This window comes from Charadrius vociferus, unplaced genomic scaffold, assembly GCF_000708025.1.
Source record: "Charadrius vociferus isolate BGI_N301 unplaced genomic scaffold, ASM70802v2 scaffold323, whole genome shotgun sequence".
Classification (NCBI taxonomy): domain Eukaryota; kingdom Metazoa; phylum Chordata; class Aves; order Charadriiformes; family Charadriidae; genus Charadrius; species Charadrius vociferus.
The window spans coordinates 849,680-871,069 of record NW_009647692.1 but is presented as its reverse complement, the minus strand read 5'-3'; the positions used below and the strand labels follow the sequence as shown (position 1 = coordinate 871,069).

Sequence of the window (21,390 nt, the reverse complement as noted above, 5' to 3'; positions counted from 1 at the left end):
TCCTTCTAAAAGTGGCACGGGTATATAATTAAAGTCGGGTCTTTTGGGGCTTCTTGGTTTTGCTTGGGTGGGTATTTTTGTTTGTGGGGTTTTGGTTTGGTTTTTTTCCCCTGTTTGTTTTCATTCTTTTTGTTTTGTCTTTTGTTAAAGGGTGTACATGAAGGAAGCTGCCCTAAAAATACTTTGTATTATTTTCAGGTGCCTTTGTAGTTAAAAAGTTGGGAATACTGAGTGCTTGGAAGAGACACTTGTCAGTGAAGTGAGATACTGTACATCAATTGATTGGTAATTTACTGTGGATCCCCTGTAATTCCTAATAGCAGAAACAGCTGCTTTGCCCTGTAGCTGTTGAAATTATCTAGTACTAAGTACGATCTGTTTCTGAATAACAGTTCAGAGTTAGAGCGATGGAGCAGGCTAGGTGTTGCTAAGTGTTGGGGATACAGGAGGAAAAGGTTGGGGTTAGTTTACATTTGCGGGGGGGGGAAATGCCTTTCTAACTAGATGACATGTCAAGGATCACCTTATAAATATAGTTGCTGTTACTTTTGGGCAGGTGCTATAGTTGCATCTCCCAGACACAATGACAAAACTGATAAAATATTGGAGTACAATTTTTACTGGAGTTGTTGCACCGATGCCGGAATTACCGGCATTCACTGCTTAGTGGTTTCTCATGATAAAAAAAAAAAAAAAAACAAACCCAAAAAACCAAACACCAACAACTTCTGGTTTTAATACCGTGATTTTTACCATGGTAGTACTGTAAGAAGATTTTGGAAGTTTATACCTTTGTGTTTGGCTATTCAGTGCTTTGAACAGTGCTTCTGTGTATAAAGTGCTTTATTTTGTTCTTCTCCACAATGTTTATCGCTACTGAAAGCGTTGCTATGTTCATAATGAAGTGCAGAGATTCAGCCATTATAAGCCTCTGTTCTTCAGTACTTAAATTTATAGCAGCATTGCCCTCTAGAGGGCACTTCTTCTGATCATTTCAATAGATTATTTTTTTAATATTAACTAAATTTTCGTTAATTTGTATGCAATGCTTCCACTGTGTAGTGAAGAAGATGCATCTGTTGCAGACCAGTTGTCTCTCTACCCCTCAGGAAGTGAGGTATGGGACAAGAATAAGTGAAGTATTTGCTTCTGTTCTCTGAAAGGATGCAGCCTGTGCTATCAGTTTTCAACTGAATTGTTTCTTAAATAGTTATTAGGGAAGAGGTCAAACTAATTAAATAATGTCTTGCCTGTTTAGAGTGCTCATGTCCTAAAAGGCTTGCAGTGTAGTATTATGGTATACAGCATTTGACGTGGGAAATCCACCAGCAGAGTGAAATACAAGCAACCTGCAGCTTAAGCTTATTTTGAAGCAGACAGCAGAGTCTAGATAGGTTTAGAAACAAGCTCCTGATCCCCTGTGATGGGTAAGTCGACATTAATGATATGAGCTTAGTATTTTCTTTAATTTTTTTCATATAAGAAAGCTTTTGTTTAAAACAGACTCCCGACCAACATCGTCATCCAACTTCTATAGTGAACCTCGCATACTTGTATGTCTAGTGGCGAAACAGTAGAGCAGAGGCAGTGGGAACACACGTTTCCTGAAGTAGTTGGTAGAAAGTTTACAAACCCACTAGTGTCTCCTAAGTCTTTGTGTATTGTCGTGTTCAGTTTAACTCGTTGCTAAAAGGTGGTTGGTCAGACTTGCTTAACGGCTTGAGTAAATTATGTGTTATATACAGACTCTTGTCAGGTATGCAAGAAATGCTAACTTCAGCGTTTTTCATAATCGTGTTGCTTACAAGAGTACCTGCAGTGCAGAAATCAAAAGGCAGTGCTGTTAAAATGGTTTGGTGATGTTGCCTTAACTAGGATTAAAACTGTCCAGTTGAAGTAGAATACTGAAGTTCATGTTACTGCATAAGAAGATATTAAATAGTGTGTGGGGGGAAATGTCATTTGTGAAAGGCACAATTCTGAGTGACTTGAACACTAGCTGAATACGTCAGGTTTCACCTATGTTTTGAACTGGCTTGTGTTGTCAGATGCATAGCGATTGGGTCACTGTCTGAACCCAACTGAAGTAACGAGCTTGTGAAAACCCTCTACCATGGTAATTGCACTACTCTGATAAGATTGAAGATCTGTTTAAGAATTTGCTGTACCCCAAATGTCGGTGAGATAAAAGATTAACTGTAGGTAAAGAGTTGAGCTGAATGAGCTACAGTGACAAACTTAGTGTGCCTTGTTGCTGTTGGTTATGGCCTGAAGTGTGCTGTAGCATCTTCCGTTGTCCCTTTCTGGAGTGTTCTGTTCTTCCCTTAATCTCTTCCTCAGAGCTTGAAAGATATAGGAGAGTGTTAGCTGGTCTCTCGTGTGTTGGAAAGTACCCGAATGAACTTCACTAGGTTTAGTTTGATGAAGAGATAAATCTACAGAAGGTAAAAAATTTAGCATAGGGATAGAGGATTTTGAGGAGTAGCTTTTTGGTAGGAGTAGCGAGTGCAGAAAGTAGGCTGTTTATGGTAGGTCTAAGTTCTTCATCACAAGAAAAAAATGGTGGAGTTGCCTACAAACTAGAACTGAGCTGTGAGTGAAGATGTCTCCTTCAGTTCCCTGTTTCTTGAAGGACTAACAGTGGGAGGACAGGGAGTAAAGAAAGTGTACAAGTCTTGCAACACTACTCAGTCCAAGTTGGAGATGTGCTGTAAGGGCATAATCCAGACTAGCAAAATAAAGTTCACTTGCAATTTTGTCAGCTTGTTCTGCCCGAAGCAGTGTTGCAATCTGCGTATAGAAATCTTTGTGTCAGTCCAGCGTGACTGAATGCTTATTTAAAGGAAATTAATGGTGTCTCTGTCTCCACCTTCTAGATGGATTGAATCTTCTGTGTTGAATGCCTCCGGATTTCCTATTGGATTTCACGTCTGGAAAAATATTTTTGATATAAGCCACTCGGTGGCAGACTGCATTGTGGATCCAGGGTTCCTAAGACTTTAGATCTTGAGGAGGCAGCCACTGCTGAATCACGTTAACCTGACATCGCAGCCACAATGGTGCTGTCACAAAGGCAACGAGATGAACTGTAAGGAATGGTTATTTTTAAGTTTGTGTTGCATTTTCATTAAACTTTAAATATTGACTTTTTTTTCCAAGCAGATTTTACCGAAAGGCTCTGCTCATGTGCCAGTCAAGTACCATGTATTATGGTTTAGATCTGTGTTCTTATTTTTGATACAACTGCTGCTATTTGATTTAGAATTGTGAAATGAGTTTAGATCTGTGTTCTTATTTTTGATAATTTGATTTAGAATTGTGAAATGGTGAAAATATAATTTCAACATTATAGCATAAAAAATGGATTCTTAAATTTGCTATAATTTATTGTCCTCTATTTTGTTTTGACTTCAGTGACAAAGTTATGAAAAGGTTCAAGTAAGCAGCAAGCACATTCCGATATATGCTTCAAACTGATTCTTGAATTCTACTTTTATCCTGAGAAAACTCTGACAATTTTGCTATTTTACTCCCGAATGTAAATAAGAACATGCTACATTGTGATTACAATCTTTGACTCCTTAAATTATCTTTAAAATGGTGGGGTATATTTAAAGAAGAAAAAAAAGCAAAACCCAAAATAATAAAAAACTCACCCCACCAAAACCCCCCACTTTGATTCAATTTAAGAAATGGAATACTTCCAGATTTTAAGGCTAGGAATAGGCTGTCAAGTTCCATGCCACGGCTTTCCCTTCTGTAATAAGTCACGACAGAGTGAGATGTGGGGAGCAATCAGGATGGCAGTGTCTCACGTGATACTTGGTTTCATAAACTTACATAGAGTGTGTGGTTTGGTTTTGGTTTTTTCATTCCTTTTAAAAGCATGGACCAAGTATCATTCAGCGTTTGGTGTCTCTCTTGTCCATGGTAAGCTTCCTATTTATTCTCTTTAATACAGCTTCTTCACTTTTCCAGTAATGATTCGACCCCCTTTATATTATATATTGAAAATGCAGGGTTTCCTTAGTCTTGTTCTTCTAAACAAAAGGTGCTGACTGCTTGTTGAAGTCTTCAAATAATATCGGAACTTTATGAATAGGTCCATAACAAATGCATGCTATCTTGAGAGGTTCAAAACAGATTAATATTGTCATTGTCTTGTGTCAGTGTGGAATATTTTGAAGAATAATGTAAATTTTGAAGCACTGTATCCCTTCCTGTGATCTAACTAAAAGTTACTGTATCATTCTGAAGAACAAAGATAAGACTTGTCTTAAACTGAGCGTTTGTTCAAGTTCAACTGAAGTAAAATTTTGTACTCTAAACTGTTCTGCCCAAAATGGTTTCCTTCAAAGATAAAGCCACAACTTTAATACGTAGATACGGTTAACACTTTTGTATCTGCTATGCGGTTTATGTGCAATACAGATTGATAAGTATATTCATGTTGCTCTAATGTTTGGTAACTTAAAAGAAAAAAAAAACACTCTTCACCAAACCTAAAATACAAAGTGTATCCTGCTGTTGACATCTCAAAATAAAAGCTGTTTGCCAGATGTATTTGTAAAATTTGCTTGGAATTTTAACAAACCTAATAATCCTAGGTGTTGTACTGCATTGAAGACTTAGATGTTGATTGTGCTTTTTTTAAAAAAAGTCTGAACCAATTCTTCTACTGTTTTATTCAGAATTGTGTCTGAAGATACCGTTCTTTGTTTTTTAGAAATCGAGCGATAGCAGATTACCTTCGTTCCAATGGCTATGAAGAGGCATATTCGGTTTTTAAAAAGGAAGCTGAGTTAGATGTGGTGAGTTCAAGCAAGATTCATCGTCAGTCTGTTTTGTGATTGCAGTTGGGTCGGTAGTTAATTCGTTGCCTGAAAGTGTTGCGTACCAGTTCGCTAACCGTAGGGTTGGAGGGCAAGCCCAAATGGTTAATGTAAGGGAGTCAGCTCTGGTACACAACTATTTTGTTAGACTGTGCGGATGGTATTGACTTAGACCAGTCATTTCTTGCAACTTAATTCTGTTGATTTGCTGTTGTAACAGATAATTCTTGGTATCATTTTTAAACTTTCTGCTTATTAGCATGGGAGGCGTGCATTTCATCTGAGTTTGTGTCTCTGGAGACACCTGGATTGAGTAGTAAACTTCTGTGTGCTGGCTTTTGATAAATCCTTGCCTTTTCTCTATTATAAATCTTGTGTTGTTCTTTTTCCAAAATTCTTGGTTGAAATTTGATTTAATTTCTCCAACCTGCTTCCAGTATCTAATAAATAAGTAGAAATGGCAAATTGGAATAGTATACTTATAATTGAAAATCCTAGTACCATTCCCTTATCTGCCTTATCTATCAACCTAATTAAGTCTTTTCTTCCCAAAGGTTAAAAAGGCGATCTAAATAGGCTAGATGGTCCTGAGGGAAATAGAAAATGCAGTTGCTAGAAGTTCCACATGACTTTCTTGCAAGAAAATCCGAATTGGTTGGGGTTATGCTAAAATGACAAAAAAAAGGTTAAAGGCAGAAATTATTTCAGTAAATTGGAAGGATTCAAGTGTAATTTTACAAAGAGGGATTTCAATTTTCGGTATTGATTATTCCTGCAGATATCTCCAGTTTTTACAAATGCCCCTGAAGCAGTAAGTTAACGTGTGATCTCTGACTGAGGCAGTCAATCCTCAGAGCTCTTATGGAGTAAGCCATGCTATTGTTATTTTTCCCATGCCTTTGTTATTCTCCATCTAATTTAGAAATATTCTAGTATGAGATTGTTATTTTGTACATGGAAAGAAAGTGTGCAGCGTTTATTTACTCCTCTGTGCCTCAGATGTTGGTTGTTTTACTGCATTGCTTGTCTTCCTCTTTCTTTTGTTAATAGGTGGAAGAAAAAAAAAAGAGTAATACTCTGTCTTTTACAATAACATCAGCTGTTCATTGTTGCTCCTCGGCTATTCCTTAGAGCCCAAAGGAGAAATATTTAGTTGAAGAAAATTATTCTTCATTAAAGTTTCATTAGAGGTGCGAAATCAGTGTTGATTTCTCCAGTAGCTGAGGGGGTGTTCACTAGGGCAGGTGTAGTCGTCTGCTTTCTGCTCCAGTTACTGAAGTAAAGATGCAGGGAGAGTGCACTTAAAGCTCATCTTTGAGAAGGTAACACAAAATAATGCAATATTATGGTGGTAATGTGAGGTAAACTGTAATCAAGTTTGGTTTTTTTTTTAAAAATAAGTGTTAGTTTGGGCTAACTGGTTTCCAAGTGAGATGGAGTCTACGTAATCCTACGGTGACGGCTGGCTGCCCGCCTCGAACAGGGTGCTTTTCCACGGGAGATAGAGGGCACTGTGCTAACAAGTAGTAGTGCTAGCACAGCCTTAACTCTGCAGGTAGGAGTTCATTACATTGGCTCCTAGGGCTGGAGTTGGTGGATATGAAAAAGGAGGCTATCTTTGAGAATGTTTTCTTCTTTTCTGTGTACGTAAATTGTAGCGATGAAAATTTGAAATGTAGTTATTCTGTGTGACTAGTAAAACTGATTATGGTCTTTTGCTTGAATTCCTGTTACTGTGGTCGAGGGATCTCTATTAAAATGAGCTCTTTATGTTGTCTTTGAAGAAACACTTCTACAGGCTTTAGAACTAGAATCTGTTAATTTATTTAAATGTTTTTCCTCAGAATGAAGAGTTAGATAAGAAGTACGCTGGACTTCTGGAGAAAAAATGGACATCTGTTATAAGATTACAAAAGAAGGTAAGTAAAGATCTGAAGGATTTACTTGTATAAGAAGTTATATCTGAAAGCAAACATTCATCGCTGAACAGAATGTTACATATTTTCCTTGTCAGACAAATGCAGGGTTTAGAAAATGATGCCTCAAAGATGAATTTTGAGGATTTGAGTAGGGAAAACAGCTAAATCCGTGTTGCAGAAAATGTTTTGTCTGTCTCCGTGCTAGCAGAGACATCCTCTCATTTTCTTTATAAAAATTTCTTGACTTCAGTTTATGGGTTGCATGTGCATTTTCGGAAGCTGGGAAGCAAAGAGGTGCCTTAAGGCTGTTTGTGAGTGGAAATACTGAATAGCTGTCTCCAGAAGGCTTGACTGGTTTAGAAAGAAGGTAAAAACCTGTGCTGCCAGTTGTCTTTGGCCGTTTTGTTAAAGGGAAGAAACCATTAACTCCGGTGCATTAGAGCAAGTGATTCTACTGCAAGTGGACAGTACAACACTCTGTTTAGTCATGCTTCAGTGGATCTAGAGTGTATTAAAAGCTTAAAAAAATAATAAAAATCAGTGTGCTAACAAGAGATCTATGTATTGTGAAGGTTAATATATCTAGGGTTTTATTAAACCTTTAGTTTCTCTGCTGTCGGTTAACATGCGTGCCATCTCAGGGATGCAAAAAATTTTTGCAGTAGTAGCATTCCTTTTTGTTAACACACCCTCCTTCAATAGTTTGTCAAAATAGCAGCTCAAACATATTTGTAGAGTATTTGAGTGAATGTGATTTTGTGGGACTTTTTTTCCTGTCAAAATACTTGGGAAGTTAGAGAAGAATAAATTATTAATGATTAAATCATTAAAGAATAAATGATAAAAGATTAATTTAGGTTTGATTTTTAGAAATGCCAGCACTATTGAATGGTGGTAATCAGTCTGGATCCACGCAATCTTTGCTTTACTGTGAGTTTGGGAGCCAGTTGGTGTTTGGATTATTAATGAGTGAAGATGAATTAGATCATGGTATAAAACTAGAAATGAACGGTCTCTTTAAAATTCATAAACTTAGGTAATGGAATTAGAGTCGAAGCTGAATGAAGCTAAGGAAGAATTTACATCAGGTGGACCTCTTGGTCAGAAACGAGACCCTAAAGAGTGGATTCCTCGTCCTCCAGAGAAGTATGCGTTGAGTGGACACAGGAGTCCTGTCACTCGAGTAATTTTCCATCCAGTTTTCAGTGTTATGGTCTCTGCTTCAGAGGATGCCACAATAAAGGTATGTGTTTGCTACACAAAATTAAACTAAGCGAGTCAGAGGATGTGTAATACGTAACATCGGTACTTCAGGCGGGGTGTGCATTGTACTGATGGAAGACTTTCAGATTCTGCTTTAGCTTTGATAGGACACTATGATGTCCTCTGTAATCTACAATTTTAGTATTCTTCTGGTCCAGTTAATATCTTCAAGAGTATTTTACTGTCCTTTGACCTGAGGAAAAAATAATTAAGCTAATGTGGATTTAGAGACTGGAGAAATAGATAAAGCATCTCTGGGGGAAGAATGCATTTTGACTGCTCGGTAGAGGAGGAGTGGGGTAGTGTGTAGTGACGTGATGAGAAGGAATACAGTTGCCTCAAGTCATCTGAAGTGATTATTCTTAAATCTGAGTTACAGTGGTTATCTTAACTGAAAATTAGTTCTTCCCACTTACTCTAAATGGGACGTGCAAGTCTCATGAAGTCCTGGTGACTTTCAGTAACTTTAAATGGTCTTCATGGGCCTTTATTGCAACGTACAGTGTCATGAAGAGATTTGTGGCAATGGGCAAGTAGTTTCTCATTTTAGCATCCAATAAAGACATGATTGTGCATTTTTGTTGTTTGAATGTCACAATTTAAGGGAATTATCCCAATAAAGGATGCTTCTCATTGTGTTCTTCTATCCTGGTTTGAAAACCAATGGAAAAGTGCTGTTCTGAAAAAGTTGAGTAGTATATTAAGCAATGTGCTTAAAAATACAAGTTAATCTAATAGTGGCTACTTGTTGGAGAAAATTAAAGTAAAAAGTGTCAACCAGATCTAGTTCAGGAAGAGCTTTAACCTGTTCTTGTTTCTGCAGCAGACTTGAACATAGAGGACTTATTTTCTTTTTCTTCAGGCAGACAGGGCCACCTGAAGCAGTGACAGCTCTGTGTTTGTTAGATGTTACAGAGGAGGCTAATTAGCTTTGGTTTTGCTCCCTCTTACGGATACACTGGATGAATTTTCTTATTTTTTAAGTCAAGCTGTATAGCTTGGTTTCTGACTGTTGCATTCCAAATGATTGCAATCTATTGGGATGATGGATTTTTTTGTTGTTGGGTGTTTTTTGGAGTTTTTGTTTAGGATGTAATTTAAAATGAAATGTCCAATTTTGTGTTTGAGAGAGACACAATAAAATCTGTAGGAGCTTGTTTTGTTTCAAAGGCTTTTGTTTGTGGCTAGATGATAGAAGACTGACTTAATTAGGAGGTGAGAATGGGGACTTCATGCTATCTTGCAGTTATTAACTGCAGACGTTTATTTAATCTCTGACAAATTCTGTAATCTAGTAGTGTGTGCATACCGAACTCTTCAGAGTGGTTTGGATTATCCTCCCTAAATCACTGCATTCTGAATATGGCTCTTAAGTATGCAGAATATTTGCGATTGGGTTCTGAAGCAGTAAGTAAATTCTGGTGCCACAGTAAAGCTTGGGAAAGGGTGAGGGGGGATTGTTACAGGCGATGCTTTCCCCACCAACTAAAAATGGGCTGTGCTGCTAGTTGGGGAACTGGCTTAGAAAGGGATGGAGAAAACCAATCTGTACAAAGTGGATTTGTTCTGTCCAGCGTCTTCTAAATTGATCTTCCTTATTTTTAAGGGTATTGGGTGTTAAGACTCTTAGATACAATGGAAGCTATTTTCCTGCTGTGTCTGTAATGCTTTAAGTTAGCTGAAAAACAGTTTAAGATGCATGAATTCAGTTAATTTGTAAGTTACAAAGTCATATAAAAATAATGCTTATTTTTCTATGCTGTTAGGCTTTTTAGGGCTGTCTGTCTTTGTCTCTTGCTCAGTTAATTATTGAACAGGGTGCCAGACTGGCCTGCAGAGTGCAAATATAAGGCTGGAGAATACAAAGAGTAATAGGTTGCTGTTAACGGATTTTCTGTTCACTTGTCAGGTGTGGGATTATGAGACAGGAGACTTTGAACGAACCCTTAAGGGGCATACAGACTCTGTGCAAGATATTTCCTTTGACCACACTGGCAAACTATTGGCCTCCTGTTCTGCTGATATGACCATTAAGCTATGGGATTTCCAGGGCTTTGAGTGCATCAGAACTATGCATGGTAAGGTATAAAGGGAATTGATTTAGTCTGTAAAGTGAAGAGATTTTTTTATTTTTTTTTCATTCAGGAAAACTGCTGATGTGGAAGGGGGTTATAAACCAGAGTATTGTCCAAAAGAAAGAGGGGGGGATGTTTCGATGCTTTGAGTGCTCTGTGAAGTATATGTTCAGTGTCTATGGAATGAAATAGCATGTCAAATCTGCTATGCTTAATGCTGTGGGAAGCATCCCATAATGATATTGAAATGAAATGTCAGTTATAGGGGGTTTAGCGCTAAAAACTAAATGCTTACTAGACAATAAAACTGTGGCTTCAAATCAGTAAGATTACCTTCTTCAGCCCTCTGTTTCCCTGTTGTACTGCTTCAGGAAGGACGCAATCAGTGCAAAAGGCGTTCTGTATATACTGTGCAGTGTTTGTGTTCATGTTTGTCTGACTTCAAATGAACATGCCCTTTGCGTTAGACTCAAAAGCCATAGGAAAAAATGGGAAAGTAAAACAACCACAACTATAAGATTCTATATTGACAGCAACTATTTATTTTACAGCCTTGATGTAAAAGCGTTTTTATACTCCTGCTTGTCTTGCTTTTAATACCTTCTTGTAAAAGTGGTGAGTAGGAATAGAGAATGTTTGAAAATAAGCACACACATCTCTACCAAAGAAGACAGAAAGCTGTTGCCTTTTGTGCATACAGTTCTTTAAACACCACAGAACACTATTTTAGAGGAAGAACAGACGTTGCAGCTGGCTGACAGCAAGAAAATAAAACAGTGCTATTGCGGTGGGGGGAGTTGGTTTTTAAAGATTTCTATATGATCACAGGTGCAGTATGTGTATTTTTGTTTTGTAACATGAGCTTGGGTGAACTAGCTTCACCTGTGTTGCCAGTTGCATCCTTTCAGCTCCATTTCAAGTAAAAATAAAAAAGTAATCTTTCCAGTGAGGATGCGTAAAGTACCATGTTTGCACTGAAACTACTATTCTCTGACACTTCATCTACTTGTTCACTGGTGTGATTGCTTTCTAGTAGTTCACCAGGGGCTCTGAGTTCTTACTGGCAAAAATGGAAATGCAAATTGTGAAGCTGTACATTGTAGATACATGGCTTGCAAGATGTGGTGTAGCTGTCAATAAAAGGATAAAAACAACTTACTAGTGAACTTACTAGCTAAACTTTTTGCAAAAACGAACATCAGATCTCCAGATGAAAAAAAGGAAGCTATTTAATGCCTCTAAGCTGTTGAGAAATGATGTGTACTCTAAACTACGGATTCCAGAAGATTCATTTCTAGTCCTGACAATTTCAGAGCGTAAAGTAAGACAAGTGCATCAATTATATACAGACTCATAGTCAAGCTTGTACACGGGACTTGTCAAAAAAACCCTACCCAGAAGCTTGTTCTGAATAATACTAAAATTTCAAAACAGTTAATTCTAATTCAGGCCACTTTGGAAAGTTTAAGTTCTAATTTTCTGTAATACTGGAAATGAATAGTCTTTACAGAGTGTGTTATTTCTGTTTTATATGTTATGACCCATTGCTTGTGGAATGAGTAAAATCAAGAGCTGGAAAAACATACACGAGCTCATAGGGAGTTTGTGTTAAGGAAATGATCCGGATGCTTTTTTCTGACTCGGCATTGATCGTCTTCCTCTCCAATCTCTCAACAGTAGTAGAGGTTGCTGTCGTGTATATACAGTTGGTTCTTGGTTCTTGAATCAGTGCAGTACAGGGTTTTATTAAAACCTGATACCAGATGTCTGAAAACATTCAGTCTTTTAGCATGAAGTTTCTGCAGTGAGTTTTGGCGTGCCTCTCACTGAAGATCTGTTTTCATTTTAAACATCTGCATAGTGCACCAGCATACTGTAATCACACCTAACTGATCATTTTAAGGACAGTCATTCTAGCAGCTCTCTTCTAAACTACCAGCTTTTGTAACTATATAGAAGTGTTGCTTGTAGTGGTGAATGTCTGGTTTTAAAGCATTTTACAGAAATTTGTGAAACAATTTTAAAGGACACTCAATGTCTGGACTCTGTGGTTTCTCAAAATATAAACGAATATTTCATAAAACCTCAAGTTTACATGTAAAGATTATTCCATAAAACATGCACGACTGCTGTAGCTACTTGTCTGCGATAAATGAATAGCAAGTCCTGTGTGCTTTGTAAAAGCTATTACAGTACCACTTAGTAAAGGTTTGATTTTGCTTTTAGGTCACGATCATAATGTTTCTTCGGTAGCCATCATGCCCAATGGAGATCATATAGTTTCTGCCTCAAGGGATAAAACTATCAAAATGTGGGAAGTCCAAACAGGGTAAGTGCACTTCTGGCTAAACATCCACGCCTATACAAAACCAGCAGAAACCACTGGTTATAGGAAGTGGGCCACAGAAATGCTGAATATCAGCAACTGTTATTTGAATTGAGGTATGATATTGTACCCTTTAGAGTAATTCACTTAAGCATTCTGCCTTAAACCATTAAACACAGGGTTTTAGTACTGACTAATTAAAACTTAACTGGCTTTATCTTTCTGGGAGCTATGAGGGTAGAACACCACAACTCAGGACCAGGTAGGAATATAAATTCGGTGGTTAACCACAAGTTTAAAGGCAGCATGAGAGGGGGGAGGAGAAATGTTACCTTTCTTGACATAGATCAGGGTGTCTCCTGATACATTTTTTTCATCATCTTGCTTCTTTCATTCATCAGGTTGGCTCTTTAATCCATCCATTTGCTAAAAGCTGTAGGTGAAGGCTATCTGAATGACCTGTAAATCTCTGCTTGTTCTTAAAATACCTATTTAATGCAAGCTGTCGTGTCAACTTCATTTTTCCCCGAGCTTCCTGCTTTCTACCTTAACAAGGATTTGTCAGTTCTTAGCTCTTACTTTTTTCTCCTGTCAACTTCCCTGCCATGAACTGTTTTACATCACCATCCAGGATGGACACGTGCATGCTAAAAAATTTTATCTTAACTGCTAAGAGTAGGCCAAGCATCCTTGAATTTCAAAGGCATGTGTAGTGGTTTTCTTGCAATGTTAATTGACTCGTGCTGTATTTCTGTTTGGTTTTTTTTTGAATAGTTACTGTGTGAAGACTTTCACAGGTCACAGAGAATGGGTGCGCATGGTGCGACCTAACCAGGATGGCACCTTAATTGCCAGCTGTTCTAATGACCAGACAGTGCGTGTTTGGGTGGTAGCAACAAAGGAATGCAAAGCTGAGCTCCGAGAACATGAGCATGTGGTAGAATGCATTTCCTGGGCTCCCGAGAGCTCGTACTCCACCATATCAGAAGCTACGGGATCAGAGGTAATGTTTCCAGTGCTAATAAATAAGTAAGATTTTTGACCATGCTCAATATAGAACTTACTGGGCAGTATTTAGAACAACTAAGCTTTGGTCTCAAAGTGTTTGGCAGATACAGCAGGTGTATGAGTATTTCTTGCTGAGTGTACTTGGTGTGCCGTTAATCCCCCGTCTTGGCTTCACAGGATCCATGATTTTGTGTTTTTTAACAGTAGGACCCTACCTTTGCACTAATGAAAGTGAACTTTGGAGAGATGCTCTGTTTCTGAGAAAGTTGAGAGTGCGACCACTTTCACGTTTCAGCAGAGAAATGTGGAAGGTAGCTTATCTGGCATAAAGTGAAGATTATAAGGATGCTCAGCAATTGCAAGGTGTGGGGGGAAGCAGTGAGTTGAGAATGCAGAAATGAAGCTGCCTTGGGTGTATTGTGCTGGCGTAAACCTTTGGCTGCCGTGTCCTAGTGTGCAAAGTTAATGATGGGAGCAAGCATTCTTACAGACGAAAAAAGCCCCGTTTGTGTGATCACAGATACATCTTCTCTGTTTCGGTTACTAAATCTTCAAGAAAGGCTTACTAGCTCAGCAAAAATTTCCCTTTAAGGATGACAAAGTGTAGAAGAAACAAACTAGAAATTAACTTCAATTTTCAGTTAATTCTGAAGGCATTTCTGCCTTGCCTGCTACCTCAAAAAGGGCACAGGTACCCAAGGGGAAAAGTAGGTACACTGAAGACACAGGGTTTGTCTAGTGATGGATTTTACAGATTATTTCAGTCAAATTTTACTTGCATCCTTAAGAGATCCTTATAATCTTTTAATTAAAATGATTAAAACTAAATTCCAAATGTTCACTTCCTCTTGCAGTGGTAATTATCTGAAGTGGTGTCTCCCCTGCCCTCTGCTGGTCTGATCAACTGTGTACATCCCATTACAGTACTTAGCTTTGAGCAAGCAGCAAGTTAACACTAACTTCACAGTTGAAACATTTCAAGTTCTGAGAATTAAGCCTTTCTTTCATACTTTGTACGATTGCAAATAGAAATAAGTTCAGAGTAGGAACTTTTCAAAAATGCTTAAACTTGCTTCATTACTTTTATGAAGAACGAGAACACAAAGGTACGTCTGAACTTCATATTCTTTTGTCCCGCGATGTCTGACTCTGCTTGAACTGTGTCTACTGTTAAAAGAGGATGTCTTGTAGTAGGCGAGTGTGGATTCAGAGTGTTATTGGCTTGGTGTATCAGCAGGTCATACAACCATTTATTTTAACAGATTGTTTAATTCCTTTTGGTTTTTGTTTACTTCTTTTAATGTTAGTAACAAAATATCTTTGACCCTCAGCTTTGGCATTGTGTGTTTATTAGCTGTAAGCTGTCACACAATCTAAATTTGCTACTAAGAAATAGCACTTGGAAGGGATCTGCTTCCTCGCTTGGTGTATCAGCAGGTCATACAACCATTTATTTTAACAGATTGTTTAATTCCTTTTGGTTTTTGTTTACTTCTTTTAATGTTAGTAACAAAATATCTTTGACCCTCAGCTTTGGCATTGTGTGTTTATTAGCTGTAAGCTGTCACACAATCTAAATTTGCTACTAAGAAATAGCACTTGGAAGGGATCTGCTTCCTCACCCCCCACTCCCACTCCATATATGCCATAACTGAAAACGTAATTTTCTGTAGACTAAGAAGAGTGGCAAGCCTGGGCCTTTTCTGCTGTCTGGATCCAGAGACAAGACCATTAAGATGTGGGACATTAGCACTGGCATGTGCCTTATGACACTTGTAAGTTCACTGATGTTTTCCTGGTGGTCATAGCTGCATACGTAAAAGCAGTTTTAACGGAATGAATTATCATTACATATTTATGTTTCCAGGAGAAGCCAGAGTTGTTGAAATAAGACAAGCACTGGAAATACACCATCTTAATGGTTTCTATATTTCAGATCTTGCTGTTGCTAAGAAATATGAGAAGTCTCAAAATACATAGTATAAATGCAGGAGTACCGTGGTGTAGTTTTGGTGATGAGTAGCTTGGTTTGTCTACAGAACTGTGAAGAATCGTGTGAATTTTGTCTTCTGTAAAACGTCGTGTTCTTTCAACGTGTTGGTCTTCCCGCAGGCTACGGACTGCTGTTCTCCAGCCTGTATTCAGGCTGGACTGAGTGCCGGTGCTGGGGGTGGGGAGCAGAATCGGTGCAGATCACATGAGGACTCCTGTTTGTTTGCTTCCAAGGACAGGAGCTCACGTTGTTGGTGGTAGTGCTGATATAGATATAATAATAGAAACTGAAGATAAACTTTGAGTTCTGATAGGTTTTAGAAAGCTAAATGCTATCCTTGCAGGAATAGGGCAAGGAGTCTCTCAGTTTGCCATAGCATAAATTATAGAATGCTTAGCCTTAAAACGTGCGTCTGCTCACTGATTTCTCCTTGTGCACAAGGTGGGCCATGATAACTGGGTACGTGGCGTTCTGTTCCATTCTGGGGGAAAATTTATTTTGAGCTGTGCTGATGACAAGACTCTACGTGTCTGGGACTTCAAGAACAAACGATGCATGAAAACTCTCAATGCGCACGAACACTTTGTTACCTCTTTGGGTATGTATTGTTCTACAGCGCTTGCTGCAAAGTACAGAGCCAGAGATACGGATTTTCTTTTTACATCTTCACCAGCTGGAGCTGAGCACCAAGCTAGGCATTCGTGTTCTGGATTCCAGTGCAGTTTTGTGCTATGTGTATTTTAGTCAAATAAGGACAGATAGGAGTTTCAAGTGTGCTGGATTTTTCCGCTTCTGTTGCCCATGTTGCACATTGGATAAAGACGTTAAGCGCCAGGGTGTTCTGGAACCTTTCACCACTGAGTGTGTAGGCATTTGGGGATTGCTGTGTTGCAAATGCTTGCCCAGCAAACAAACAAACAAACAAAACTGGGATGGGGGCAAAGCAAAACAGTCAGAAAAAGTATACTTTGACATTCCTGGTTGGTATTACCTGGTAATACCTGGTTCCCCCCTGCCCTGGCAAAACCAAAACAAACAAAGCTTTACTCTGGAATCGTCTCTGCTGTGTCTGTGTGCTGCTCTGGCGGGTTCTAGCTTCTTGGTAAAGCTGTGCAAGTTAGGTCAGCAGTGAACCGGGAATTGGCTACTAAGGTTTCCTAATCAAACTTGTGGGTCTAATCAAAGTGCGGGGTTTCTGACTTCCCTTCACTCTTAAGTTGTTGAAGACGGCTGATCAGAAAGGGGCAGAGAAAAGTTGTGAGCTGAAGATGATTAAACCCTTAGCGTGGATTGCCTAACCTTGGAATCGGCTGCATCGGTTTAGATTGCTTTGAACCCTTTCTACACAGCGAGGCACTCTGGTTCCTTGTGGTTAAACTTCCCAGTACTGTCTGCTGATCCACTCCAAAACTGATTTGTATATATGAAATATTTTGTGGTCTCCTGAGAAACAGTGCACTTTACATTTTTTTTAAATACTAGCTCATACTTTGCGATCTCCTGAGAAACAGTACACTTCACATTTTTTAAATATTAGCTCACAGCCTGTACTGTCTACAGCAAAAAGAGAAAGTCAAATTTCTTGACTTCTGATTCTTGACTATCTCTGATATAAATACATGAAGTTCTGCCTTCTGGTAGTACTGAAGGGTTTTATCAGATTGAGATGTTTTGGACTCCTCTCTGTTATAGCTCCGTCTGGATGTCTTTTCCATGAAAGCTCCTTTATAACTGAACTGAAAATAGATTTTCATGCTTTAGAAAATTATAGCATGAGATAATTTGCCTTCAGAATTACAGACGTGATGAGCTTTGAAATTTAGTCTTTTGAGCTGATATCACTTTTCTGAAAAAGTAATGACATTCAGCGAGAGTGGAAAATACCAAAGTTTTGGATACGTTCTTAACATAAGCTTTTCTTTCCTCGCAGATTTCCACAAGACGGCACCGTATGTGGTTACTGGAAGTGTAGATCAAACAGTAAAAGTGTGGGAGTGCCGTTGATTGAATTCACATTTGACCCCTTTTTCTTCTGGATGCACTCAGATACCATGGTTACCCATTGAGCTCTGTTTAAATAAATATTGTCCTTTCATGTAAATTATTCTGGATGTAGATTGAGCTTATTAAATGTTACACACAAAGTATTCATGCATGGTGAATCCAAATTGTATACTGTAAATTTACATACGTTGTCTAGAAGTACCATAGGTTTAAGAACATGGGCTGGCATTGGTCACATCAGACCTAAGAAGGCAGAAGTTGGATAATTGAAATAGGGCACTTAACTGAATAGTTGACAGTGTCGTTCTATGTCGGATAACTATACCTGTTTTTCTTTCTGCTGTCTGTTGGTGCCTGAATTGGTGACCTCATTTGGGAAAAGTTTTGTAGGGCTCTTTCAGAAATGTGTATCTATGTAACATCACTTAAGTGTGCTTAATAAATCTTCTCTAAATACTAGATAATAAGGCTGCAATTCAGAATCTTCTGAACCTTATGTGTAATTAATGGAAATTAATTAAACTCTGGAATATTTGTCATGAAACATTTGCCAAATCAACAGAATACACTTGTTTTGGCCTCCTATCACGCAAGGGTTGGTATATTTATATAACTAACTGTAAACCTGAAGTAAGACAACAAATCTTAGTAGCAGCTGATGTGATAAATGTATTTATTTTTTATTTGGTCATTCAATGGTTAAGCTGTGCTGTTAAACTAAGTTTAAATGGTTTTTTTGTTTGGTTTTTTATTTCATGCTAGACGAACTTCCAGGAGGAGTTGTCCATCCCACTAGAATTTAGTGATCTGATTTCCACTAGAGCTTGATCTCCCAAATGACTGCCATGGTACAACTTGCTGTTTGCTTTCAATGTTTGTTAGAGATGTGCAATTCCTACTACGCAACAGTATCAAAGTACACTTCCTTCTTACTCACGGGCAGGAGGTTGGGGTATGCAAAGGTTTCTTGGTTTCATTAGTGCCTCCTTGGAAACCCTTTGAAAACGAGGTTACACTTACCTTGGCAAGACAGTGTGGCTTGAATAAAAACGTACTGTGGTTTGCATACGGAGAAATATCTTGGGATGCAGTATTTAGATGCTTTAAAGAAAGCACGGAATACCTTGAGAGTCGGATTATAGTGGCAGATACAGTTTGATACAGGCTTCCAAAAGAAAAACAAAACACCATCAACAAAACAAAGTCCATCTGTGGGAATGAGGCTATCGAGTAAATCTTTCAAAACAAGACCAAATCCTGTCAGCAAAGCTGGCCCAGCTTGGCTGTTAGTATTTATGTTGTTTGGTGTATACAATTTTTAATTTGCTTATCCCTAAAGTTACCTATTTTGATCTGAAGTGAATGAAAATATTATAAATTAATATTTTAATCAGCATTTTTGTGACAAATTCCATTGTAGATAACTAAGAATTACAATACTTATCAAACTAACCAGGTCTTTTTAAAAATTCACTTTAAAATTTGCAATACAATGAAGTACCAGTCTGATGTTTTAACAGGTGAATTTGTGCTTTATTTTATTCATTTCGTTTAATACATGGCTTTTAAAACTGTCCCTTTTAAACATAAGGATCCTTGGCCAGTGTGGGGTTGGCTGGCGGGTGTACACGCAAAGCGGTGGGGCTGCGGTGGTTAATTTCCTACAGTCGCCCCCAGAAGGATCCGTCCTTCTGCGGGAGGAGACGGGTTTCGGCACTGGGTCCCGGCGCAGACTTGCCTCTGGGAAGGGGTGGAGGAGCGGAGCTGCGATGCCGAGAGTTTGTGGAGCCAGGTTAAGATTCAGGCTAATCTCCTAAATCCAGTGGTTTCTGTAATTTTCAGTGTGTGTTCCTGCAGTTAAGCATGCACAAATAAAGTATTTTTTTGTTCGTTAGCTGCTTGGACTGGAAGAATTTGCTGCTCTTTGTCCTATTCGAGAATTCCAGATACACAAGTAGTGCATCTTAAAATTCCTCAGTGCATCTGCAACTGTAAAGTAATACAGCTGTCTAATTCCTGATAGGACCTATAAACTTAAGTATAAAGTAAACCACACTCATGTACATAATTCATAAAGATGAATGAGAAATTAAAGGTACCTATTAAGTGGAAGTTGTCTACTGCATTTTTTCCCTCTAGCATACAACTATTTTCAAGGACAAACAGTAACTAAAGTCGTGTCAGCAGCATTTAATTGCTTGTGTGAAGCACTCCGTTCAGTACTTCGGCAGTGCGATTCGCAGCCTTCTCCTCTCGGGAGCAGTGAATAATCTCAGGGATGGTCCCGCCTGGACCAAAAGCTATCGCCCTGTTAGACAAAGCCGTGAAAGCCACGACACAGGAGTTGGGTTTGTGGGGGTTTCCCGCAGTGTCGCGCCGTGAGACTCCGCTGGGCTGAACTTCTGCCACTGCTCATTGCAGTGTTTTCTGTCGCCTGATCCTGTGCCTTTCCTGTGATAAGAAGTACAATGATGAGGTTCCTGGTTTGGATTACAAAAGACGTTTATTGGAGGGTTTAAGAGGTTCACTGCTGCTTTGTCACTTTCCTTACTAAAATTGGCATCGCTTAAGAAACGACTGTCTATAGACCGTGTTACCAAATAGACAATACAGACTTTTTGGCTTAAAACCAGACAGACATTCCAGTGCCACACTAACGTAACGTGCCCAGGAAGTCTTAGATGCATTCTGAAAAGTGCAACATTTATTGTGGTTTAGGCATAATCTGGAAGTTGATGTTTTCTGGCATCTTGCACTTTAGAAGATTAAAAAAAACCGTCCTGCTTTTGTGTATGGTGTGACCAATGATGTGCCCGGGGCACTAATTAAAAAGAAAAAAAAAAATCTAGTTGCTAGCGAGTTGTGGGAGGGCTGTGGAGCACTGTAGTGTTTTGAAAGCTTTGGCTCTAGACTCACCAAGCCCAGTCTACTTACCCTGTCGGTACCCTGCTTCTCCCGTTTGCCTCCTCCTGTTTTATGTGAACTGCCTGAGAATATCCCTCTTAAATAGCTTTTGACTCGCATGAAAGCTATTTAAAAGAAAAAGATTATACTTTGTTTTTGTAGACAGTGGTGGCTTGATAATCCTTTTAATGATTTGAATATTAAAAAAAATAAAATACAGAGTTGAGTGAAGGAAAAACGCACTTAGAATGAGTTCTTTGCTGTCCAGTTGTACATAAAGTCCAGTGTATTTAAAAAAGTCAATACCGAGAATCTTCGAGCAAGAGAACGTGTATAACCTGGTAGGGACGAACACGTTAGGGGCGGGGAAGGTGGAGTTGGATTTACAAGTCACAACTGGATTTAACTGGCCTTTTTATCTTTCCACTGTGTCATGTAAGTAGCTGCTTTCTTGTCCTGCCTGTCCCTCGGGCTTCCCCAGGCTCATTCTGAAGATAAGTTAGCAAAATCTTCGAGTTTTAGAAGTTGATCCTGACATTGACATGAAGGCAAACATTGAATTTTTTTCATAAGAACGATGTTAGAGGTTGCAATTGGAGAAAACAGTTCCCAGACTGTAGGAGTTAACTGAAGCTATTGACACAATTTAATTAAAAAAAAAAAAAAATCAGTAAAGGAATGTATATAATACTGCTCTGTGTTTTACAGTAAGATTTGTTGCTCTCAGACTGTGTAAAACAAAATTTATTCATGTTTTCTGCATATTAAAAAAATCTTATTGTACCAATTGGTAAACTATTAAATGCATATAAAACTAGATGTGGTTTTGTTTCCTTGGATGCAAGAATTAAAACTATTTTGAAAAAAGCTACTGGTGTTTCACCCTTCAGATTTTGCTCCACACCTGCTTCTTACCTAATTTTAATTTAAATTGTGCTGGCCTGAGGGAATGTGAAGCATTTTTAAGGCAGTTGGTTACAGTTTGAATAGCCGGAGGTTTTCTGGGTTAGTCTGGTGAAGTGACAGCTCTTATAAAACAACGTCATCGTGTTTGTGAAGCTGATTC

The 21,390-nt window shown here is 38.5% G+C and overlaps 1 protein-coding gene across 1 annotated transcript; it reads left to right on the top strand.

Annotated features, from left to right (window-relative positions):
- The first annotated feature begins 1,063 nt into the window (after positions 1-1,063).
- PAFAH1B1 (platelet-activating factor acetylhydrolase 1b, regulatory subunit 1 (45kDa)) lies at positions 1,064-21,141 on the top strand. Its single transcript, XM_009881444.1, has 11 exons — positions 1,064-1,112; positions 2,877-3,088; positions 4,727-4,811; positions 6,677-6,751; positions 7,788-7,994; positions 9,924-10,092; positions 12,316-12,418; positions 13,190-13,418; positions 15,097-15,198; positions 15,858-16,014; positions 17,347-21,141. The coding sequence occupies exons 2-11, from the start codon at positions 3,057-3,059 to the stop codon at positions 17,418-17,420; spliced, it is 1,233 nt and encodes a 410-aa protein (XP_009879746.1). The 5' UTR covers positions 1,064-1,112; positions 2,877-3,056; the 3' UTR covers positions 17,421-21,141.
- Positions 21,142-21,390: the final 249 nt, after the last annotated feature.

Excerpts from the sequence above, each read along its gene's own strand:
- PAFAH1B1 (XM_009881444.1), top strand. The coding sequence starts at position 3,057 with ATGGTGCTGTCACAAAGGCAACGAGATGAACT. Across the intron at positions 10,093-12,315 it reads GTGCATCAGAACTATGCATG|GTCACGATCATAATGTTTCT; the intron begins GTAAGGTATAAA and ends TTTTGCTTTTAG. Across the intron at positions 12,419-13,189 it reads ATGTGGGAAGTCCAAACAGG|TTACTGTGTGAAGACTTTCA; the intron begins GTAAGTGCACTT and ends TTTTTTGAATAG.